Source organism: Oncorhynchus nerka, linkage group LG19 (assembly GCF_034236695.1).
Source record: "Oncorhynchus nerka isolate Pitt River linkage group LG19, Oner_Uvic_2.0, whole genome shotgun sequence".
NCBI classification, from domain to species: Eukaryota; Metazoa; Chordata; class Actinopteri; order Salmoniformes; family Salmonidae; genus Oncorhynchus; species Oncorhynchus nerka.
Genome location: NC_088414.1, coordinates 4,483,311 through 4,506,216, shown reverse-complemented (window position 1 = coordinate 4,506,216; position 22,906 = coordinate 4,483,311). Strand labels below are relative to the sequence as shown.

Here is a 22,906-nt window from a genome sequence, read left to right as displayed (position 1 = left end):
CGCTGCCACTCACAGGTCAAACAGAAGGTAGTGGAAGCCCTCCTCTGATATACTGTCATGGAGACGAACTAGAGGGAGAGAGAGAGAGAGAGAGAGAGGGTGGGTGGGTAGGGAGAACCGAGAGAGAGAGAGGAAGGAGAGAGAGGGGGGAGAAGAGAGATGGGTTGAGAACGTCAGCAGAAAGCATTCTCTATTCTATTCCTGTGCTGCAGCAGCACCAGCAGCAGGGAGAGAGTTACAAGTACTGACCGATATTGGAGTGTTTGAGCAATCTGCAGATCCTGGCTTCTCGCTCCAGCTTCTGGTGATCTGAGGAGAGAAGATGGAGATATAATCTTGGTACAATCATAATATGATGCAATATTATCTTTGATATTATCTCAAGAGAAGGATATCAAATGTTTGCCGTAAGTGTATCCAACAGGATGCGAGCAAGATTGAAAAATGTATGGGCACACACACGCACACACTCCTGCCCACATACAGTGTTGTATATACCCTGAGGGTTGCATTTGCCCATATTAACTCCCCATAATAAGTATGGGCACACACACGCACACACTCCTGCCCACATACAGTGTTGTATATACCCTGAGGGTTGCATTTGCCCATATTAACTCCCCATAATAAGGGATGGAGGGAGAGGGGAAGGAGTAGAACCAAGGAGACAAGAGGAGAGATACAGAATAGAGAGCAATAGAGAGATATTTCAGTTGAAATAAAGAAGAATCTGTTGACACACACACAACCTATTTTTTCCCCAGAGGGAAGTGTTGGCCTTTGTACGTAAATAATCCATACATATCTTAGATATTAGGTTGTGTCAGAGATCAGGAGATAAAGGAGAGGGACATAGAATGGGAAGTTGCGCAGACTGGGTTTGAACACATGCCTCCAGGGGCAAAGCACTACCATTAGATCAGCACCTAGCACTTTGACTCATTTGAAGTAAAACATGTTTTACATAAAAAGGTTGAAAAACACAGCTTCTAGCCTGTTTTTCCCTCTAGTCCAAGGTGTCCTCCTCCAGGTTCCAGCTCAGCTGCAGCGCAGAGCTCTGCAGTATCTGACCTGTTAAAAGTAGAACACTGTTGTACATGGTGGGTGCCAGTGTGTTGTGTCGGGTAACACTTTCCGGGACTTCCACTAGGAACTCAGTAACGGGTACTATAGCGTTTTACAATGTAGTACAACCCAGCCTTATATACTGTGTAACAGCCGGTTCAGCTCAGCCCAGTTATGCCAAGGGTTTGTTCAATAGTGTGCGATGTTACGGAAAGTTTAGAAAGAAATGTGTTATATAGAACACAATATGTACCACACAGTACCGGTCAAAAGTTTGGGTTTTTCTTTATTTGTACTATTTTCTACATTGTAGAATAATAGTGAAGACATCAACACTATGAAATAACACATATGGAATGATGTAATAACCAAAAAAGTGTTAAACAAATAAAAATATTTTATTTTATTTTAGATTCTTCAAAGTAATCACCCGTTGCCTTGATGGCAGCTTTGCAACCAGCTTCATGAGGAATGCTTTTCCAACAGTCTTGAAGGAGTTCCCACATATGCTGAGCACTTGTTGGCTGCTTTTCCCTCACTCTGCGGTCCAACTCATCAAAAACCATCTCAATTGGGTTGAGGTCGGGTGATTGTGGAGGCCACTCATCTGATGCAGCACTCTATCACTCTCCTTATTGGTCAAATAGCCCTTACACAGCCTGGAGGTGTGTTTTGGGTCATTGACCTGTTGAAAAACAAATGATAGTCCCACTAAGCGCAAACCAGATGGGATGACATATCACTGCAGAATGCTGTGGTAGCCATGCTGGTTAAGTGTGCCTTGAATTGTAAATAAATCACTGACAGTTACACCAGCAAAGCACCCCCACACCATCACACCTCCTCCTCCATGCTTCACAGTAGAAACCACACATGCGGAGATCATCCGTTCACCTACTCTGGGTCTCACAAAGATACGGCGGTTGGAACCAAACATCTCAAATTTGGACTCACCAGACCAAAGGACAGATTTCCACCAGTCTAATGTCTATTGCTCCTGATTTTTGGCCTCAAACAAGTCTCTTCTTATTGGTGTCCTTTAGTAATGGTTTCTTTAGAGAAATTCAAGGCCTGATTCACACAGTCTCCTCTAAACAGTTGATGTTGAGATGTGTCTGTTACTTGAACTCCGCAAAGCATTTATTTGGGCTGCAATTTCTGAAGCTGGTAACTCTAATGAACTTATCCTCTGTAGCAGAGGTAACTCTGGGTCTTCCTTTCCTATGGCCGTCCTCATGAAATCCAGTTTCATCATAGCGCTTGATGGTTTTTGCGACTGCTCTTAAAATAAACTTTCAAAGCTCATGAAATGTTCCAGAAATGTTCCAGATTGACTAACCTTCATGTCTTAAAGTAATAATGGACTGTCGTGCTTATTTGAGCTGTTCATGCCATAATATGGACTTTGTCTTTTACCAAATAGGGCTATCTTCTGTATACCACCCCTACCTTGTCACAACACAACCGATTGGCTCAAATACATTAGGAAGGAAAGAAATTCCACAAATGAACTTTTAACAAGGCACACATGTTAATTGAAATGCATTCCAGATGACTACCTCATGAAGCTGACCCACTGGAATTGTGATACAGTCAATTAGAAGTGAAATAATCTGTAAACAATTGTTGGAAAAATGACTTGTGTCATGCACAAAGTAGATGTCCAAACCGACTTGCCAAAACTATAGCTTGTTTACAAGAAATTTGTGTAGTGGTTAAAAAACTAGTTTTAATGACTCCAACCTAAGTGTATGTAAACTAGTTTTAATGACTCCAACCTAAGTGTATGTAAACTAGTTTTAATGACTCCAACCTAAGTGTATGTAAACTAGTTTTAATGACTCCAACCTAAGTGGATGTAAACTAGTTTTAATGACTCCAACCTAAGTGTATGTAAACTAGTTTTAATGACTCCAACCTAAGTGTATGTAAACCAGTTTTAATGACTCCAACCTAAGTGTATGTAAACTAGTTTTAATGACTCCAACCTAAGTGTATGTAAACTAGTTTTAATGACTCCAACCTAAGTGTATGTAAACTAGTTTTAATGACTCCAACCTAAGTGTATGGAAACTTCCCACTTCAACTGTATATAGTCTGACATGAAGATTAGGGAATGTCATCGGCTCTATTTATTACACTTCTATCTGCATCACTGAATACACCCCAGGCTCGCTCTCTCTCTTCATCAGATATCTACTATTGGCTAGCAACAGCTGACAACCAGGTGTATCTAAATAGTTTAAGATGTCCTCCTCTTCTTGCCTCCCCTCCTCCATTTGTATTCTGCACTGATGTGAAAGCAAATTCAGCTGTCCTGTTCTCTCACGTCAGCTCAGAGGGAGAGGAGACGAGGGGAATTTCAGCTGTCCTGTTCTCTCACCTCAGCTCAGAGGGAGAGGAGACGAGGGGAATTTCAGCTGTCCTGTTCTCTCACGTCAGCTCAGAGGGAGAGGAGACGAGGGGAATTTCAGCTGTCCTGTTCTCTCACGTCAGCTCAGAGGGAGAGGAGACGAGGGGAATTTCAGCTGTCCTGTTCTCTCACGTCAGCTCAGAGGGAGAGGAGACGAGGGGAATTTCAGCTGTCCTGTTCTCTCAGCTCAGCTCAGAGGGAGAGGAGACGAGGGGAATTTCAGCTGTCCTGTTCTCTCACGTCAGCTCAGAGGGAGAGGAGACGAGGGAATTTCAGCTGTCCTGTTCTCTCACGTCAGCTCAGAGGGAGAGGAGACGAGGGGAATTTCAGCTGTCCTGTTCTCTCACGTCAGCTCAGAGGGAGAGGAGACGAGGGGAATTTCAGCTGTCCTGTTCTCTCACCTCAGCTCAGAGGGAGACGAGGGGAATTTCAGCTGTCCTGTTCTCTCACTTCAGCTCAGAGGGAGAGGAGACGAGGGAATTTCAGCTGTCCTGTTCTCTCACGTCAGCTCAGAGGGAGAGGAGACGAGGGAATTTCAGCTGTCCTGTTCTCTCACGTCAGCTCAGAGGGAGAGGAGACGAGGGAATTTCAGCTGTCCTGTTCTCTCACGTCAGCTCAGAGGGAGAGGAGACGAGGGGAATTTCAGCTGTCCTGTTCTCTCACCTCAGCTCAGAGGGAGACGAGGGGAATTTCAGCTGTCCTGTTCTCTCACGTCAGCTCAGAGGGAGAGGAGACGAGGGGAATTTCAGCTGTCCTGTTCTCTCACGTCAGCTCAGAGGGAGAGGAGACGAGGGGAATTTCAGCTGTCCTGTTCTCTCACGTCAGCTCAGAGGGAGAGGAGACGAGGGGAATTTCAGCTGTCCTGTTCTCTCACCTCAGCTCAGAGGGAGACGAGGGGAATTTCAGCTGTCCTGTTCTCTCACGTCAGCTCAGAGGGAGAGGAGACGAGGGAATTTCAGCTGTCCTGTTCTCTCACGTCAGCTCAGAGGGAGAGGAGACGAGGGGAATTTCAGCTGTCCTGTTCTCTCACGTCAGCTCAGAGGGAGAGGAGACGAGGGGAATTTCAGCTGTCCTGTTCTCTCACGTCAGCTCAGAGGGAGAGGAGACGAGGGGAATTTCAGCTGTCCTGTTCTCTCACCTCAGCTCAGAGGGAGAGGAGACGAGGGGAATTTCAGCTGTCCTGTTCTCTCACGTCAGCTCAGAGGGAGAGGAGACGAGGGGAATTTCAGCTGTCCTGTTCTCTCACGTAAGCTCAGAGGGAGAGGAGACAAGGGGAATTTCGACTGTTGACTTGAAAAGCATCCTTGGTGTTGTTCAGTATTCTCATGTGAGGTGTGTGTGTGCGTATCTTACAGGTTTCTCGAGGAAACTGTTAATTGTTAATTATTTATATCCTATTATAGGTATTATTTACATCCTGAGACTGGCCTCTAAGACTTCCTGTTCCTGTTCAGACAGGAAGCTGTCACCATAGATCATGCAGTAGTCAGTGCTGAGCAACTACTACAGGAACTGCACACACAAACATGCACGCAGGCATGCACGCACATACACACACATCCTCTATGAGGACATGGAGCGAGCAGCTTTGGTTTCGTGACAAAACAGACCAAATCAGAGATGAGGAACTAGATCCCTCAGGCTGGGGGGGCATGCTGTCGTGTGTGTGTGTCCTCATTTCCTTGTGTCCTCTCCTTACCTCTTCTCTTCCTGTTCTTTCCATCATCTGCTCTAAGAATAGAATATGGAGGACCAGCTCTTTAAGATGTTCAGCTCTTTCAGATCAGCGCAAATGGAGGAGGAGATGACGGAAGGTAGCAACTGTAGACTATTGAGATGCAGCCTTTGTCTCTAAATGAAGCGCTTCGGTGGTTATCGTGCCATATCTGTTGGCAGTAGAAACGGTTCTCCTCTCTCGCTATCTCTCTCAATCATTTGCTCTCTCTCTCTCTATCATGTGCTCTCTCTCATGTACTCTCTCTCAAGAGGAGCATAAATTACTGTCTAACTCTTTAGAATCAAGCATCAGCTAAAATATGCTAATGTAAGCTTGCAGATCTGGGACAGCAGTAGCACATACACACACAGACACACACAGACACACGCACATATACACTTAGAGGCAGTGTGAGGAGGAGGAACAATCAGCCAAACGCCTCTGCTTTCTCCTGTTAGCTTCAGCCACTGATGAGCAGACGTACCCTCTTTCTCTCCATCCCTCCTTCTCTCGCTCTATCACACACACACAGCATAGAGATGGGGACTAAGCAAACGTTAGAGTGTCTAATTTAACCAGATACCACACAGTTTACCCACGGTGCAGATATTCTACAGTTGGCACTCAGTTTTTGTGTGTGGGCTGGTGTATGTGTCTCACCTCTGGCTGAGAGCTTTTTGGTATTGATGATTTTGGCAGCGTACTCCTGGCCAGTGCACAGTTTGACACAGCGGCGCACCACTGAAAACGCTCCCCTGTGAAACAAAGGCAGGTAAAAACAGGTGTTAGATATCATATAGCACTGGCAGCATCTCAATATTCTAGAATAAATTCCTCTACTGTCTCCTTGTTTCCTTTCCTTCATTCCCACTGATCTGAAAGAACTGGACAGGTTGAAGGCATATCCTTGTCCACTACCCCTCTACTGCTTTCACCATCATAGCACCGAAACTGCACTTGTGAAGGTGGTAAATGACCTTTTAATGGCATCAGACCGAGGCTCTGCATCTGTCCTCGTGCTCCTAGACCTTAGTGCTGCTTTTGATACCATCGATCACCACATTCTTTTGGAGAGATTGGAAACCCAAATTGGTCTACACGGACAAGTTCTGGCCTGGTTTAGATCTTATCTGTCGGAAAGATATGTTTGTCTCTGTGAATGGTTTGTCCTCTGACAAATCAACTGTAAATTCCGGTGTTCCTCAAGGTTCCGTTTTAGGACCACTATTGTTTTCACTATATATTTTGGGGATGTCATTCAAAAACATAATGTTAACTTTCACTGCTATGCGGATGACACACAGCTGTACATTTCAATGAAACATGGTGAAGCCCCAAAATTGCCCTCGCTAGAAGCATGTGTTTCAGACATAAGGAAGTGGATGGCTGCAAACTTTCTACTTTTAAACTCGGACAAAACAGAGATGCTTGTTCTAGGTCCCAAGAAACAAAGAGATCTTCTGTTGAATCTGACAATTAATCTTAATGGTTGTACAGTCGTCTCAAATAAAACTGTGAAGGACCTCGGCGTTACTCTGGACCCTGATCTCTCTTTTGAAGAACATATCAAGACCATTTCAAGGACATATTTATTCCATCTACGTAACATTGCAAAAATCAGAAACTTTCTGTCCAAAAATGATGCAGAAAAATGTATCCATGCTTTTGTCACTTCCAGGTTAGACTACTGCAATGCTCTACTTTCCGGCTACCCGGATAAAGCACTAAATAAACTTCAGTTAGTGCTAAATACGGCTGCTAGAATCCTGACTAGAACCAAACAATTTGATCATATTACTCCAGTGCTAGCCTCCCTGCACTGGCTTCCTGTCAAGGCAAGGGCTGATTTCAAGGTTTTACTGCTAACCTACAAAGCATTACATGGGCTTGTTCCTACCCATCTCTCTGATTTGGTCCTGCCGTACATACCTACACGTACGCTACGGTCACAAGACGCAGGCCTCCTAATTGTCCCTAGAATTTCTAAGCAAACAGCTGGAGGCAGGGCTTTCTCCTATAGAGCTCCATTTTTATGGAATGGTCTTCCTACCCATGTAAGAGACGCACACTCGGTCTCAACCTTTAAGTCTTTACTGAAGACTCATCTCTTCAGTTGGTCATATGATTGAGTGTAGTCTGGCCCAGGAGTGGGAAGGTGAACGGAAAGGCTCTGGAGCAACAAACTGCCCTTGCTGTCTCTGCCTGGCCGGTTCTCCTCTTTCCACTGGGATTCTCTGCCTCTAACCCTATTACAGGGGCTGAGTCACTGGCTTACTGGGGCTCTTTCATACCGTCCCTAGGAGGGGTGCGTCATTTGAGTGGGTTGAGTCACTGATGTGATCTTGTGGGTTGTGCCGTGGCAGAGATCTTTGTCGGCTATACTCAGCCTTGTCTCAGGATGGTAAGTTGGTGGTTGAAGATATCCCTCTAGTGGTGTGGGGGCTGTGCTTTGGCAAAGTGGGTGGGGTTATATCCTTCCTGTTTGGCCCTGTCCGGGGGTGTCCTCGGATGGGGCCACAGTGTCTCCTGACCCCTCCTGTCTCAGCCTCCAGTATTTATGCTGCAGTAGTTTATGTGTCGGGGGGCTAGGGTCAGTTTGTTATATCTGGAGTACTTCTCCTGTCCTATTCGGTGTCCTGTGTGAATTTAAGTGTGCTCTCTATAATTCTCTCTTTCTTTCTCTCTCTCGGAGGACCTGAGCCCTAGGACCATGCCTCAGGACTACCTGACATGATGACTCCTTGCTGTCCCCAGTCCACCTGGCTGTGCTGCTGCTCCAGTTTCAACTGTTCTGCCTTATTATTATTGGACCATGCTGGTCATTTATGAACATTTGAACATCTTGGCCATATTCTGTTATAATCTCCACCCGGCACAGCCAGAAGAGGACTGGCCACCCCACATAGCCTGGTTCCTCTCTAGGTTTCTTCCTAGGTTTTGGCCTTTCTAGGGAGTTTTTCCTAGCCACCGTGCTTCTACACCTGCATTGCTTGCTGTTTGGGGTTTTAGGCTGTGTTTCTGTATAGCACTTTGAGATATCAGCTGATGTACGAAGGGCTATATAAATACATTTGAATTGAACCTAGTATCCTGTCATTTCACATCTGCCAGTCATGAGTGAAGACATTTCTCCTGTATGGAGTCATTAGAGACACAGCACAGCAGCACATCCTTCTTAGGATATATACAAATGAGACGACTCGAGAGAAAACAACAAAACTCTCTTTCAAGGATATCTCTCTGTGTGTCCACGTATGCACGTGTCCGTGAGAGAGCGAGACACGGTGTGCATGTGTGTACTGTAGCAGTGCTGGTATTTTGGGGAGTGCTTGCATAACGAACTCAGCAGGGAAAAACAGCAGTAACTGTCTCTGTCGTTTCTCTGAGCAATATATAGACTCCTTAGTACTGTTACACAATAACACACACACCCTTACCCGTCCACTGTGTCTCACACACTCTCAGGCATACACTTGTAGATGCAATGACAGGTGAGTGTGTAAGAGTAATACACGGGGAATACTCTGAGTCAGAAACAGTAGGCTTACGGCAGCAAAGAAAGACAGAGAATGACCTGAGAGGCACACGTGCACACACGAAAACGTATATTACACACCCCACACATGCTCGCAAGTACACACACACTCACACACCAAAAAGGGACAAACTGCCATCCTTACAGGAACTGTGGTGTAGTGAAGGTCCTGTTATCTACTGGGCAGCTGCTGCTACCACAGCATGGTTATTGTCTCTGGCTTATAACACAGGCCAGAACACACACATACACACACACACCACACACACACACACCATCCTTACAGGAACTGTGGTGTAGTGAAGGTCCTGTTATCTACTGGGCAGCTGCTGCTACCACAGCATGGTTATTGTCTCTGGCTTATAACACAGGCCAGAACAGACACATACACACACTAGTGACCCTGCAGTTACATGTACAAGTGTACTACATGCGGTGCTCTAAAGGTCAAGATCTTTCAGTAGAACTCATAGTAGTAGGCTACATATTTGTTAATGTTAATACATACAGCAAACGTTTGGTTCTTAATCTCTGCAGTTGTGTTTGCATAAAGATGCATCCTGATCTAGAAAATGTGTTTCTCCTCCTGTTTGAGAATGAGGAGAATTACCACCCCCTACCCAGTCCCACCCACACACAGCCTGACACACCTATCTTGCTGTGGCACATAAACTCACTGTCCAATTTTTTTTTCTCTCTCTCTCTCAAGCACAGGAGCTTGGTGGCACCTTAATTGGGGAGGACAGGCTCATGGTAATGGCTGGAGTGGACTTGGTGGATTGGCAACATATACATTGAAGACGTTTCCATTTGTTTGATGCCATGCACTCCGTTCCAGCCATTATTATGAGCCGTCCTCCCCTCAGCAGTCTCCCATTGCTCTAAAGACCCCAATCACAAAACAGCACATCCCGCTCTGCTCTTTGACAGCTCAAATTGTCACTCTCTAGATCGCTACAGCGTGTCCCCAGTCCCCATCACTGCTGCTGCCGGTACAGAACATGCAGCAAACGGATCAAATGTAGTCTATATTTGATCTAGACGTTTAAATCGGGTCGTCTCGGGGCTACAGCTCAAAGCAGAGCGACAGCATATGCGTCTTGTTGAGAGGGCTGAGTAGCGCCGGACGTGACAGATCATCAGCAGAGATGAGTTCTGACACCCATTCCGCCGCTCGTACTACCCACACACAACTGCAGATATGCAACGACGCAAAGAAACTATAGAATAATAACAGGGTAAGGACGATACAGAAGGCTGTTGTTACCGCATCTGTGCCATAACGTAAAGCAATAATACAGCAAAGCCATACTTTCCGAGTTCTTCATATAGTTGGAAATCGTCCGTAAAACGTGTACAGGTAGTAACCGCCATCGTCCGTTTATTCGCGGGTAGTAGTATAGTCCGGTCCTCAAGTGAATTGAAATAGGATGTATCCGTTGACTTGACCAGTTATTCTTTGTAAAAAAAAATACCGCGGTGTAATGCGTTTTCTGTCCAGAGCGCACTATAATCTACTACAGATATGTATGTATTCGAGAGGAGATGTAGGCTATTCGAGTGGAGGAGAGGCAGTGGTGGTACTCTCTCGCTCTCCCAAAGTGTGTCGTTCAATCGCCTTTCACGCCGTTTCTCCACCATCGAGCGCGCTGTAAATACAACACACTTTTCATACCACCAGGGGGCGTTGCTCGATAACTGAAGCCACAGCATCAGAGATTCTATAGACTAACATAACAGGCGTTTGGCAGCATCAGCATCATCATTATCACCATCATGTGTAGCTGCTGGAACAGATATAGCCAGCCTAAATACAATTGATTTTACGTCTCTCTTTTTTGTTGTTGATCTAGCCTACCAAAATAAAATGGATGATGTTTTAGTGTGTCAAACGGATAAGACTGCAAAGATCCCTAAACTGGTATTTGTACAAATAAAAATATGCAAACAAAAGTCCATTTTAGTGGTTTCATTAGGCCTGCTTGGATTATGGTATTTTCAGGATGATCAACACCACCTACATCTCCAAGTCAAAGCAAGGTCTGGTCCATGGCATCAGAGCTTGAAGTGAACCAGTGCTCAACGCTGTACCCCAAATTTTCCCCTGAAAAAAACTGTCCCCTCTTATAGAATTGGCTCTGAAGTATGAATAATTTCACCTAAAGCATCTTACTAGCTCTAGCTATATCAGTTCTGATATTCATTCTCATCCATATCGACCTATTCATCTGATACAGCCATTATCAAGACAATAAGGAATATTATACTGCACTGAGAATCAGAAATCCTGGGATATAGCGCCCCCCTGTGGCATTACTGCTGAATCTCAAGTCGACTGCCAGCCTGGCACTCCTTTAGATCTAAAACCCGCATAGGTTTTAGTGCCGCTCAACATCACACAAACACCAGTGGAGGCTGCCGAGGGGAGGACGGCTCGTAATAATATCTGGAACGGAGCAAATGGAATGGCATCAAACACATGGAAATCATGTGCTTCATACCCTTCTACTGATTCCACTCCAGCCATTACCATGAGCCAGTCCTCCCCAATGAAGGTGCCACCAACCTCCTGTGACGCACACAGCCTACACACACACAGAGAGAACACAACAGTGCAGATTTACTTCATTTCATTGATTTCAGTCAGGCACACAAAAATAGACACCTCAGTAAAAGGAAACAGCGGAGAGTTATTAAGCCCACTAATAAAAGTCATCTACATGTAAAACAACACAGGCATATCTGGACCTGGAAGTTACCCGTAGACACTGATCTAAGGCCAGTTTTGCATCCTTCACCTCAATGATGAAGGTTAGGATTTGGGAAAAGCACTCTGATCCTAGTTCTGTGACTGTATCTTCCAGGTCTGTTCAGCAGGCAGACAGATACATAAACAGGTACGCTCAGGGTTGTGTTCTTTAGGGCCCACAACATGAGTGTTCAGGGTTGTGTTCATTAGGGCCCACAACATGAGTGTTCAGGGTTGTGTTCATTAGGGCCCACAACATGAGTGTTCAGGGTTGTGTTCATTAGGGCCCACAACATGAGTGTTCAGGGTTGTGTTCATTAGGGCCCACAACATGAGTGTTCAGGGTTGTGTTCATTAGGGCCCACAACATGAGTGTTCAGGGAGACCAGGTGAAACCTCCCAGTTTCAGTCTGTTCTTACGCTTGGCACCTAATGAACTGGACTCAGGTATTTCACATAAGTCAGAACATAGTAACAAAGCTTCCACAGGGTTTCTCTCCCTTCTATTCAAAGTTAGCAAATAAAAAGAAGGAAAATGGTCTTAAAATACCAGGCTGTTTCCACCGAATGAATAGCCAATTCTGCTCAGTCTCAAACCCAATTCCCAAACATCGTGTGTGTTCACATCTTTACGGCGCTGGTGGGGATGTCAAACAAGGAGGGATCAAACTGTTGTCCTTTAAAGGGAGCGCCCTCAGCATATCATATACCTTTTACACACACAGAGAGAGAGAGAGAGAGAGTGATGGGTAGGAGAGAAAAATAGATAAGAGTGCATTGTAAGAATGGAATGTACACATACATACGTCAAATCAAATCATGTATACGTGTATACAATCCAAATACAAAACGGCACATCTTGCATTTTGTCTAACATTCTTGGGCTCAACATAGTTCAGCACCACAATCCTTCACCTCCAGCCCGTGCCCTATACCAGTGTTTCTGTTGCACTCCTTTAACTGTGGTGCTGCGCCACAGCGAAATCATTGCCCCAAAAACATGAAACATTTAAAAATGTGTATTTTGAGGTGCACTTTGATGATGCTAAAACAGTCCACATTTACTTTCCCTCTGAAAAGAAAACAAGTAATGAATAGAAAAACTATTATACTATGGGGTTGCATATGTGAGTATAATGGTCGCACTGTAGAGCCCTGTTGGGGTCAATTCCATGCCTATAGGGAGATTCTACCAAATTCAAAATTCTCAAAATGTATTTTGTAGGGCATTTTAGCAAATATGTAAAGTTACAGTATTAATACTTCTCATACATGAAGTTCATCACATTAACTTCTTTGGGACTGGGGGGCAGTATTGAGTAGCTTGGATGCCCAGAGTAAACTGCCTGCTACTCAGACATAAAAGCTAGAATATGCATATAATTAGTAGATTTGGATAGGAAACACTCTGACGTTTCTAAAACTGTTTGAATGATGTCTGTGACATAACAGAACTCATTTGACAGGCAAAAACCTGAGAAAAAAAAAGGGAAATCTGAGGTTTGTAGTTTTTCAAGCCATTGCCTATCGAATATACAGTGTCTATGGGGTCATATTAACAGTCTTTAGAACCTTGTTTGAGGCTTTTACTGTGAAGTGGGGGCGAATGAGAGCGACCTGCGTTCCATTGCATTTCTGAAGACAAAGGAATTCTCCGGTTGGAACATTATTGAAGATTGTTAAAAACATTCTAAAGATTGATTCTATACATCGTTTGACATGTTTCTACGGACTGTAACGGAACTTTTTGACTTTTCATCTGGACCTAGTGATCGCACCTCATGAATTTGGATTACTGGGCTAAACGTTCTAACAAAAAGGAGGTATTTGGACATAAATGATGGACTTTATCGAGCAAAACAAACATTTATTGTGGAACTGGGATTCCTGGGAGTGCATTCTGATGAAGATCATCAAAGGTAAGTGAATATTTATAATGCTATTTCTGACTTCTGTTGACTCCACAACATGGTGGATATCTGTATGGCTTGTTTTTGAGTCTGAGCGCCGTACTCAGATTATTGCATGGCATGCTTTTTCCGTAAAGTTTTTTTAAAATCTGACACAGCGGTTGCATTAAGGAGAAGTGGATCTAAAATTCCTTGCATAACACTTGTATCTTTTAGCAATGTTTATTTATGAGTATTTCTGTAAATTGATGTGGCTCTCTGCAAAATCACCGGATGTTTTGGAACTACTGAACATAACAATGTAAACTGAGATTTTTGGATATAAATATGAACTTCATCGAACAAAACATACATGTATTATGTAACATGAAGTCCTATGAGTGTCATCTGATGAAGATCAACAAAGGTTAGTTATTAATTTGATCTCTTTTTCTACTTTTTGTAACTCCTCTCTTTGGCTGGAAAAATGGCTGTGTTTTTCTGTGACTAGGTGCTGTCCTAACATAATCGTTTGGTGTGCTTTCGTCGTAAAACCTTTTTGAAATCGGACACTGTGGCTGGATTTACAACAAGTTTATCTTTAATATGTTGTAAAATACTTGTATGTTTGAGGAATTTTAATTATGGGATTTCTGTAGTTTTGAATTTGGCGCCCTGCAATTTCACTGGCTGTTGGCGAGGTGGGACGCTACCATCCCACATATCCCAGAGAAGTTAACACAAATAGTTCACACAGACATGTATGAAGGTTATAATATAAAGATTTAAAAAAGGAAATATGTAGAAAGAGGAACCATGTGGTCACCATGGTTACCTGTCTGCCCTTGACAACGGTCTTGGGGATGTTGACGCGGACCTCAACGTAAGTGTAGTCCTGAGACCAGCTGTAGGCGTCCCTCACCGCCTCGTTGCAACTGTCTGGACTGGCCTGGTGCACCACCTGACCACTGATAGTCAGACAAACACACAAATGAATAGGCCTACTCAATACAAAGGTTTGGGATCGATTCCATCCCAACAGGGAGATTCTACCAAATTCAAAACTGCCAACGTCTATTTTGTAGGGTAATTGTGCAAATATATAAAGCAAGTGTCCCATGTAGAACAGGTCACCTACCACCTATTACTTTGCGGACCCTTTCCATTGAAGAAGCACTAAGAAAGAACCACTCCTATTGGTATGACCAAGACAGGCAGTACAATACTACGGTAACTCAGTAGGATGCTCTAAAGAGGATCTTAAACATGGTCAGCCTGGGACTCAAATGAGAAATTCTCTGTGTTTTCCTGGGACCCAAGCTTAGGAAAATATGCAACTATACATAAATATCGGTACATTTCATTGCCCTTATACCTAAAACAAATACAATAGAGACAAAAACAAATAACAATGATATTAAATATCCATATAAAAATCTATTAATGTTTATTTTCCCCCATTAAAAACACTCTTACATATCTGTCTAGGTTGGAACTGTTGCTGTTTTCAACAATAATTAACTAAATAACTTCAAGAAAACTGCAGAAAAATACATTGAGAATCACACGGGCATCTCCCTCTCACACAGCTGCCAAACTGAGCAGAGACCGCTGCTGAGCATAACGCGCATTGAATAGAGAACACATATGTACAAGGCCAAATCAATTCCAGTAATTCATTTAACAGTTCTACATTTACACGTCTCGACCCACCATTAACAGGTCCGCGACCCATACTTTAAGAAAGGCTGCTCTAGAGTCTGAGCAGGCTGCTGCCAGGTCTCCCTGTGATGAATGCTGGGGTTGCACTGCTGCTCTGGGGCTGTGGATTAGAGGCTGAGGCTTGGCTGGAAGAGGTAGGCCTCGTACTAGAGGCTGCGCTGGGCTCTCCAGAACCCGAGACAGAACTCTCTCTGGGCAGCAGGCTCTGTCCTGACTCCCCTGGGCTCCACCGGCTGCTTGGTGGCCTGTACCTCTAGCTCCTGCACCATGGGGGGGCGCTACCCAGGCCGTGTGTCTCTGCTGCAGCTCCCTCTGCTGCCTCTCTCCGTCCTACTCCACCACATGCTCAAACAGACAGGACTGTGCAGATAAAGAGCCAAGTACATAATCAACCCTTAATCACTTTTTGTGTACGTTAAAGGGTGGAGTCTGCAAGATGACATCATAGACAAGGGGCCGATATTCCAAATAGTAAAATAAAATAAATTTTATTGGTTGTGTATGCATATTTTGCAGACGTTATCGCGGGTGTAGCGAAATGCTAATGATCCTAGCTCCAACAGTGCAGTAATACCTAACAATACAAGAAAATCCCCAAAATCAGCCTATAAATATGTATGTACATGGTGTGTATGAACAGTATATGAAAAGAAAAAGGTGTATAGCAGTAGTTATATAGGATTAGCCTTGACTAGAATAGTGTACTCTGTGTGTGTGTGTATATATATATATACACGAAGTAGGTAAAACTGTGTTAACATAATTAAAGTAAACATTGTTCAACGACAGTCTCTAAGGTGCAGGGTTGAGTACCGGGTGGAAGTCAGCTAGTAACAGTGACAAATGTTCAGGGCAGGGTACTGGGCATAGGCATGCTATTCGTAACCAACTCAGCTAAGACTACCGATTTTTCCCATATGAGCTTATGCAAGGGGAAGTAACAATGATGAGAGTCTTGGCCAATTAGGTCACTGCTGATGTATGCTGCCAGATGGGCTCCCGAGTGGCGCAGCAGTCTAAGGCACTGCAGTGCTAGAGGCGTCACACTACAGACCCTGGTTCGATTCCAGGCTGTATCACAACTGGCCTTGATTGGGAGTCCCATAGGGTGGCGCAGCTTCATTAGGGTTTGGCCGGGGTAGGCCATCATTGTAAAGAAGAATTTGTTTAACTGACTTGCTTAGTTAAATAAAGGTTAAATAAATACATCATAGAATATCGTCTCCTTTTCTAACTAGTAACCAACACAGCCAAGACTGACATATGAGCTTAGATGCAAGGGGCAGTGCCAATGATGGCAGTCTTGGCCGATTAGGTTGATGTCTGTTGTTTGATGACAATCTTACTGAGTTAAAAACAGAGTTGAAACTAAACAGGGGAACAGAATTATAGGGAGAAAACAGGCCAGCCTACATGGCTAACACAGAAACGTGTAAACTGTTTAGCTAGCTACTGTAGTTAACTACATTACGTTTAGGACCATCTTCTCGGCCACCCCTGGAGAGAAGCCCATACGGTCATTGGGGGTTGACAGCAGGCGGTAAAAGTCTGTCTTGCGGTACAGAAAACCGAAGTAGACCTCAAGGAAATTATGGATGTTTCCAACATGCTGCAAGATTCCAAGTAGAGCGTTGTCATACAACTCTATCATTTCCATAGACGACGGCATTGTAGATTTTAACTTTTTTGAATATGTCACAAACTGTTATATTTCAATAAAATTAAATTTATCGCAAACGTTTAAAGTTGTTCGCTGACTAAGAATATGTTACCTTTATTGTCATTTCTATGTAGGAACTGAAAATTGTCCGCAGGGAACACCATGCGCAAATCAAGGTTCCTATTTCAAAATGTTATCAAAATGATTTCATATAATACAATCATATATATCATTAACACATAGAATTGGTGTTTATATAAGACTGTTGATAAAATGGTACAGTTAAAATAATATGAATAATATATGAGAACATTGGTGAGTATAAATGTTTCCACTAGTTACTACAATCACAAAGTCAAACTGACAAAGTCAGTTATTATTAATTTAGGTTTAGGGTTAGGCATAAGGTTAGCAGTGTGGTTAAGGTTAGTTTTAAAATCACATTTTAAAAATATAAATTGTAGAAATGGGGTTTATGACTTTGTGTTTGTGGTAACTAGCGATGGCCGTGTATGGGTTAGGGTTAGGCTCTATTCAGGGCAGAGCCTCACCTGTTTTCAGCCCCACATTTTTAGCTAAAAAAAATATATTTTTTGAGGGGGATTACCTGTTTTGCATGTCATTTTGGCATTAATACATATCACATATAATTTTGCAAACAATGTAAAAAAATATAATAATTGAGTTAATAAAGCAGCATACAAACATTATCTATTTTTTGCTTTCTTAAAGTAATGCAGCTCAAAGATGCAGGTGTTTCAGCCATGCTCAGTGCTTTCTGTGGTGGTGGGGCAGCTTATGGAAAATATAGAGCGTAGGTGTTGGTAAAGTTCTCTAGTTGCGCCATGATTAGCTCTAATTTAAAAATACATCATAGAATATCGTTCTGTCCAACACAGCCAAGACTGACATATGGGATGCACAGTGGCGTCACCACCAAGTCTAATCCGCTACAAGACCATGGTGCTTGCCTACGGAGCTGGTAGACCACCTCTGGCCTGCTCGCCTCCCTACCACTGAGGAAGTCGTTCCCGCTCAGCCCAAATGGTGGAACAAACTCCCTCACGACGCCAGGACAGCGGAGTCAATCACCACCTTCCGGAGACACCTGAAACCCCACCTCTTTAAGGAATACCTAGGATAGGATAAAGTAATCCACTACTGTTCCAGGATGTCATAAGGTGAATGCACCAATTTGTAAGTCGCTCTGGATAAGAGCGTCTGCTGCCACCTGAGACACCTGAAACCCCACCTTCTTATGATTTAGATGCATAGAGTTATATTAGAAATGTCCATCCAAGAAGGCTCAAGGCCATTGGCCACATATAACGTAATTTGACGTCATTTTATATCTACAGTAGCTTTGATTGGACTGATACTTTCAAAATCTTAGCTAGCCGTCGTCATCATGAATCAAGTCGACAATCTACTTTTAATCCTTGTCATATGAAGAGAAATAATTAAGAGAAATTATAGATAAAATGTGTCAGTGCTCATTGGCCATTTGACATAAACATTACACAGCAAGTTGGAAATCGCAAATTCAACAACGAGTGGCTAACTGCAAGCATTGCAAAGCAATCACTAGCCTGCTATTCAATGGAGTGGCTATGTGGTCCCACATTTGGGATTAAGTGTCTCTGTTCCAAGTTAAAATGATAAACATTCAACATTGGCCATGCTGTCAATGAAGCATGATTTGTGCCATGCGCAAAACAACTGTTAACTCGGAACTGCGAAAACTTGACTTCAGTGAGTTCTAGACAACTGGGAATTCCGGGAGAAAAAGAGCTCCAACTGGGAAATGTGTTTTGAACGGTCATCCAACTCGAAATTGTAAGTCGGGGACTCTGGCCTCTTTCTAGAGCTACGACCTGAAGCTCAATGACGTCATCATGATTCAACCTTGTTTTTTTCAGAGTTCCCAGTTGTCTTGAAAGCACCATAAATCCAGAGAATACCAGACTTTGATGACAGAATTTGCCCACGAAGGACCGCCGCGTCACCTTCCTGTTCAAGTGAGCACAGCACAACAAGGTGAGTCCAAAAATGTCTTGTATGCTGCTGCATAAATGATGTAATATGCCAGGGAGATGTGTATACTGTAGCTAAGAAAGTAACACTATGTTGTGTAGTAAGCTGTTAGTAGTACCATGTGCATCACCCTAATAATTTGGTCTATTTACCCCTCTTAATTTCACCTACTGTTCTGACTTGGTGGTGCACATGTAGCCTATAACTTGTTTTAGATAAATGTAATCATCACATTTTGTAAGAGCCTTCATTGTCTGCTTATATGCCCCCATTATATATCCTATGGTTCTGATTTGGTGTACAGGGAGAACACTGTAAGAACGGCCCATGTTCTGAATTCTGTCGCTGTACATTTCAAAAGTGCTGAACAAATAGTTATATTGACTACTTACATCCTAGCTCGCTCATTGTCTTAATTGAAATTGCAAATTGCATCTTATCCGCTTGTTGTCTCCAAATGCAATAGTTTGTACATATCAATTGCCATTAGAAACCACATTTGTTTAATTAAGCAAGTAAGCCATAACAGCGGTTTAATTTTTTTTTTAAGGCAGTAAATGAGGCTGGATGAACTGTTTCGCTGCCAGACAAGGCTCTACTGATAGTCTGGTGTAGCAGTGGTAAGATGTTGGGACTGCTGCTGGCACAGCTTTATGTAGACCCAAACAGTTTGTGGGCACCGTTTGTAACCGTTATAATGCAATTCATGCATTGTTTAGTTTTGTGTTGCGTAGTGGTTTGCTGGCATGCATCCCTCTACTTGTAATTTTTTTTACCCCACCAAGATTAACATGATGAAATCGTCACTGGTTATTGGGCTTGATGGATTCCCACTTTTGTCCAAATTTGAAACATTTAGCATTTTGGCTAACCCTTAACCTAACCTAATTATCCTAAACTGCTACGAAAGGTCAAATCTGACGTTCATTTGACAAAAGCTGTACCCCTTCTAGCCATGCCCAGGCCATTGGCCCTTCCCACAAACACTTTCGTTAGTCAAAATGGCTGCGTCTTTGAGCTGTCGGGCTGTGAAATTATCGGTGAGAAGCATGTTTACATTTAGTCCATAATTTGACAACATTATACTTTAAAGTATCGTTACATTTGAACTATGAACCGTTTTTGTTTAGATACGTGTGTGGGCTTGGAGAAAGTGTGTTTCTGGCTGGCTAGCCGATGTAGCTAACGTTAGCTGTCAATGTTACTTGTCTGTTTCTCGGTGTCTTTGCATTCATGTCTGTTTCTCGGTGTCTTTGCATTCATGTCTTTGCCTCACAGATCGCGCTTGCCAGAGTCGGTACTTCGATATGCGTCAACTCCGGAACACGAACACTTCACGCCACTGCAATATGCTGCAAGGTATCTTTTATTCGAAGACTAACGTGACAGCATTTCCATCCTCCACATTGGACATTACCTAGTCACTCACTTGCTGTTGACAAGGCTGCTTTCAACTAAACATCTGTACCTTTCTTTTGTCTTAGAATCGGGCAGCCCGTATCCGAGTGGGGAAAGGAGACCGACCACTGACCTACGAGCAAGCCCTCCACCCCCACCACATAGGCCACCGCAAAGGTTGGCTTTCCCAGCACACTGGTGAGTTAAAAAAAAAAATCCTACACACTGAGTTATCTGATCTTATATGTAAAGACAACCCCAACCGTATTAGCGAATATGCTGTCCTAGGGGCTAGCCTTCAACTCATCAGTTAATTATGCAGCTAAGTAAACTTCATAAATTGTTCAAGTATTCCTAATGTTTCTCCCTCTATCCTCTATTCGTCCCTCTTTATCTACTAGGCAACTTACAGGGAGAGGGAGGAGCATCCGATCGTACAGTAGAGGACATGTTTGTGCGACGTTTCATCTTTGGCACGTTCCATAACTGCCTAGCCAATGAGGTTGTGATAAAGCGCAGAGGGAACATGCTGGTGGTGTGTGCCCTGATGGTGCAGAAACTCCCTCCTCAGAAGTTCTACTTCCTTATTGGCTACACGGAGACGCTGCTCTCCCACTTCTATAAGTGTCCCGTCAAGATGGAGGTCCAGACCTTAGCGGACAAGGCTGTCTACAAGTACCTCTGAGGAGGAACAGGAACTGCTGACAGGAGACTGGTCATGTAGGACTTTGTGGAAGGACTTAGACACAATAGTTACCATTGTTAAAGCTACATTCTGGGAACCGAACACAACAAAATGGCCGCCCCACCACTTGTTTTGCTATATAGCTGAGGGATGAGATAAGGAAACTTAACATTTCTCAAATTCATAAATCACACCCTAGATGCATGGACTGACTCACTGACAGTCCATGACATCCACATGATAATGTTAAACATATTGAGGGGTTTACGTCCTTGTTTGTAACCAGTGAATAAAAGCTTATATTTTGAGATAGGCTCATGAGGCTACCGGTATATATTCTTCAAGAGTCAATGGGTATCTTATAACTTGTAAGTGTCAAGACTTGAAATGACCAGAATCCCAGACTAAGCTTTACCCTGGGTGAAAAACCTTTGAATAAAGAACATTGAAATCTGTTTTCACATGGAATGCCTTGCATTTATTTACCTTGTGTGTGTCAAACAACTGCCTCAGCGCTGGCTGTTCACAGTAGGAAGGAATAGACGGTTTAGCTGACAACGTCAAACGATGCACACAATTTAATGGGGCAGAAGTCTGTTATTCTGGATGGGCAGATGGCTAGCAACAATGACAAGAAGCTGCCATGTGGGGAATTGTAGGTGGCTATTTTATACCATGTCTTGTTTTGACTGATGTCATGCCTATCCTAATATGGCTCAAATCTGCTAGTTAGCTAACCAACAACTGCAACAATGTATTTGAGAGAAATGCTCACTGTGCAAATGTACTTGTTTTTAATAAACATTGGAGACGAAATATAGTTTACATGTCAACAATCTAAGCCAAACCTGTCCGGTTTGCCCCATATTTTCCACACATAGGTTTTGTTGCTAATCAACCAACCCGTCTGGAGACTGTACCAGATGGTGTTATTAAATTAGGCTTGTCAACAAAAACACAAACGAGAGCATCCTGTTGGGCTGTATCACCACCTGGTACTGGTACTGCTCCACCCACAACCGTAACATTTTGCCTGTCCATGACCATTCTCTTGCCTACCCCTTTTGGAACTAATACATATTAAACATTCAAACCATCTGCCTCCCGTGTCTGCATCTGGGTCTGGCCCTGAGCCTTATATGGTGAACTGTTGCACCCTCTTTAACCTCTGTGATTATTATTTGACACCGCTGGTCATCTATGAACGTTTGAACATCTTGAAGAACGATCTGGCCATGTACTCATGGCCAGATCGAGGGGAGGGCTGAGCTAAATACTCTTTGTATGTTCTCAGTTTCACCCTTCCGTGCCAGGTGCCAAAGCATTAAATCAAGGTGGCGACCTTGGGGTAGGATAGACTATACATTTGAAACATCTTAAATCGCTTAAGGACACCCATGTCCGATTTTATGGCTCAGGGGCCCAGATACCAGTTACTGAGACCTGCTTTATGGTGACCTCTGGCCTTACAGAGGGTACCTAGACACCAAATTCCAATAGGGAATAATCCTCAGAAAATAACATTCTTAACAATGCTTATTGAGAACTGGAAGAACCATTTTCATAAATGCAGTGCAGTGCCATATCTTTTTTTATATCTTCTACATAGGTATCACTGGAAAACCTTCTGTATGATCTCTTATACACTATTTTAGGCCCAGCCCTTGGAACCTTTGCTTTTATGGATATAGCCACTATATTATGGTCACTATATCCAATGGGTGTTGATACAGCTTCAGAACAAAGTTCTGCGGCATTAGTAAAGATATGATCAATACACTTGAATGATGTAGTTCCTCTACTGTTTGTAAACACTGTTAGGTTGATTGATAACCTGACACAGATTACAGGCATTGATTACAGTCAGCTTCCTCTTGAGTGGACAGCTTGATGAAAAACAGCTACAGTCTATATTCGGGGCACCTAGAATATGGACATCTACGTTAAAAATCACACACAATCAAGCATTTCACACAAACTCAGCAAAAAAATAAACACCCTCTCACTGTCAACTGCGTTTATTTTCAGCAAAATTAACA

The 22,906-nt window shown here is 43.3% G+C and overlaps 2 protein-coding genes, 1 long non-coding RNA gene and 1 pseudogene across 15 annotated transcripts in view; 2 read left to right on the top strand and 2 right to left on the bottom strand.

Moving 5' to 3' along the window:
* LOC115147134 (calcium/calmodulin-dependent protein kinase type II subunit beta) overlaps positions 1–10,358 on the bottom strand; it is a 70,880-nt gene extending 60,522 nt beyond the window's left edge. For 7 of the 13 annotated variants that reach the window (XM_065004639.1, XM_065004641.1, XM_065004643.1 and 4 more), the window contains exons 1-4: positions 10,043–10,358; positions 5,856–5,950; positions 250–309; positions 14–68 (exon numbers count right to left, since the gene is read on the bottom strand). In XM_065004639.1, the coding sequence (XP_064860711.1) occupies positions 14–68; positions 250–309; positions 5,856–5,950; positions 10,043–10,104 (272 nt within the window). In that variant the 5' untranslated portion in view covers positions 10,105–10,358. The remainder of the gene's footprint in view (positions 1–13; positions 69–249; positions 310–5,855; positions 5,951–10,042) is intronic. The other 6 variants (XM_065004647.1, XM_065004648.1, XM_065004650.1 and 3 more) reach the window with 1 other exon arrangement.
* On the top strand, positions 4,670–8,276 carry LOC135562381 (uncharacterized). The gene is made up of 2 exons (XR_010459893.1): positions 4,670–5,292; positions 7,888–8,276. It is a non-coding gene; the product is annotated as an uncharacterized LOC135562381 (long non-coding RNA).
* A 985-nt stretch (positions 10,359–11,343) lies between the features above and the next one.
* On the bottom strand, positions 11,344–16,886 carry LOC115146875 (nudC domain-containing protein 3-like; annotated as a pseudogene).
* Positions 16,887–19,728: 2,842 nt separating this feature from the next.
* Positions 19,729–21,322, top strand: mrps24 (mitochondrial ribosomal protein S24). Its single transcript, XM_029688971.2, has 4 exons — positions 19,729–19,824; positions 20,063–20,143; positions 20,269–20,380; positions 20,584–21,322. Exons 1-4 carry the CDS (start codon positions 19,786–19,788, stop codon positions 20,865–20,867), a joined length of 516 nt encoding a protein of 171 aa, XP_029544831.1. The 5' UTR covers positions 19,729–19,785; the 3' UTR covers positions 20,868–21,322.
* Positions 21,323–22,906: the final 1,584 nt, after the last annotated feature.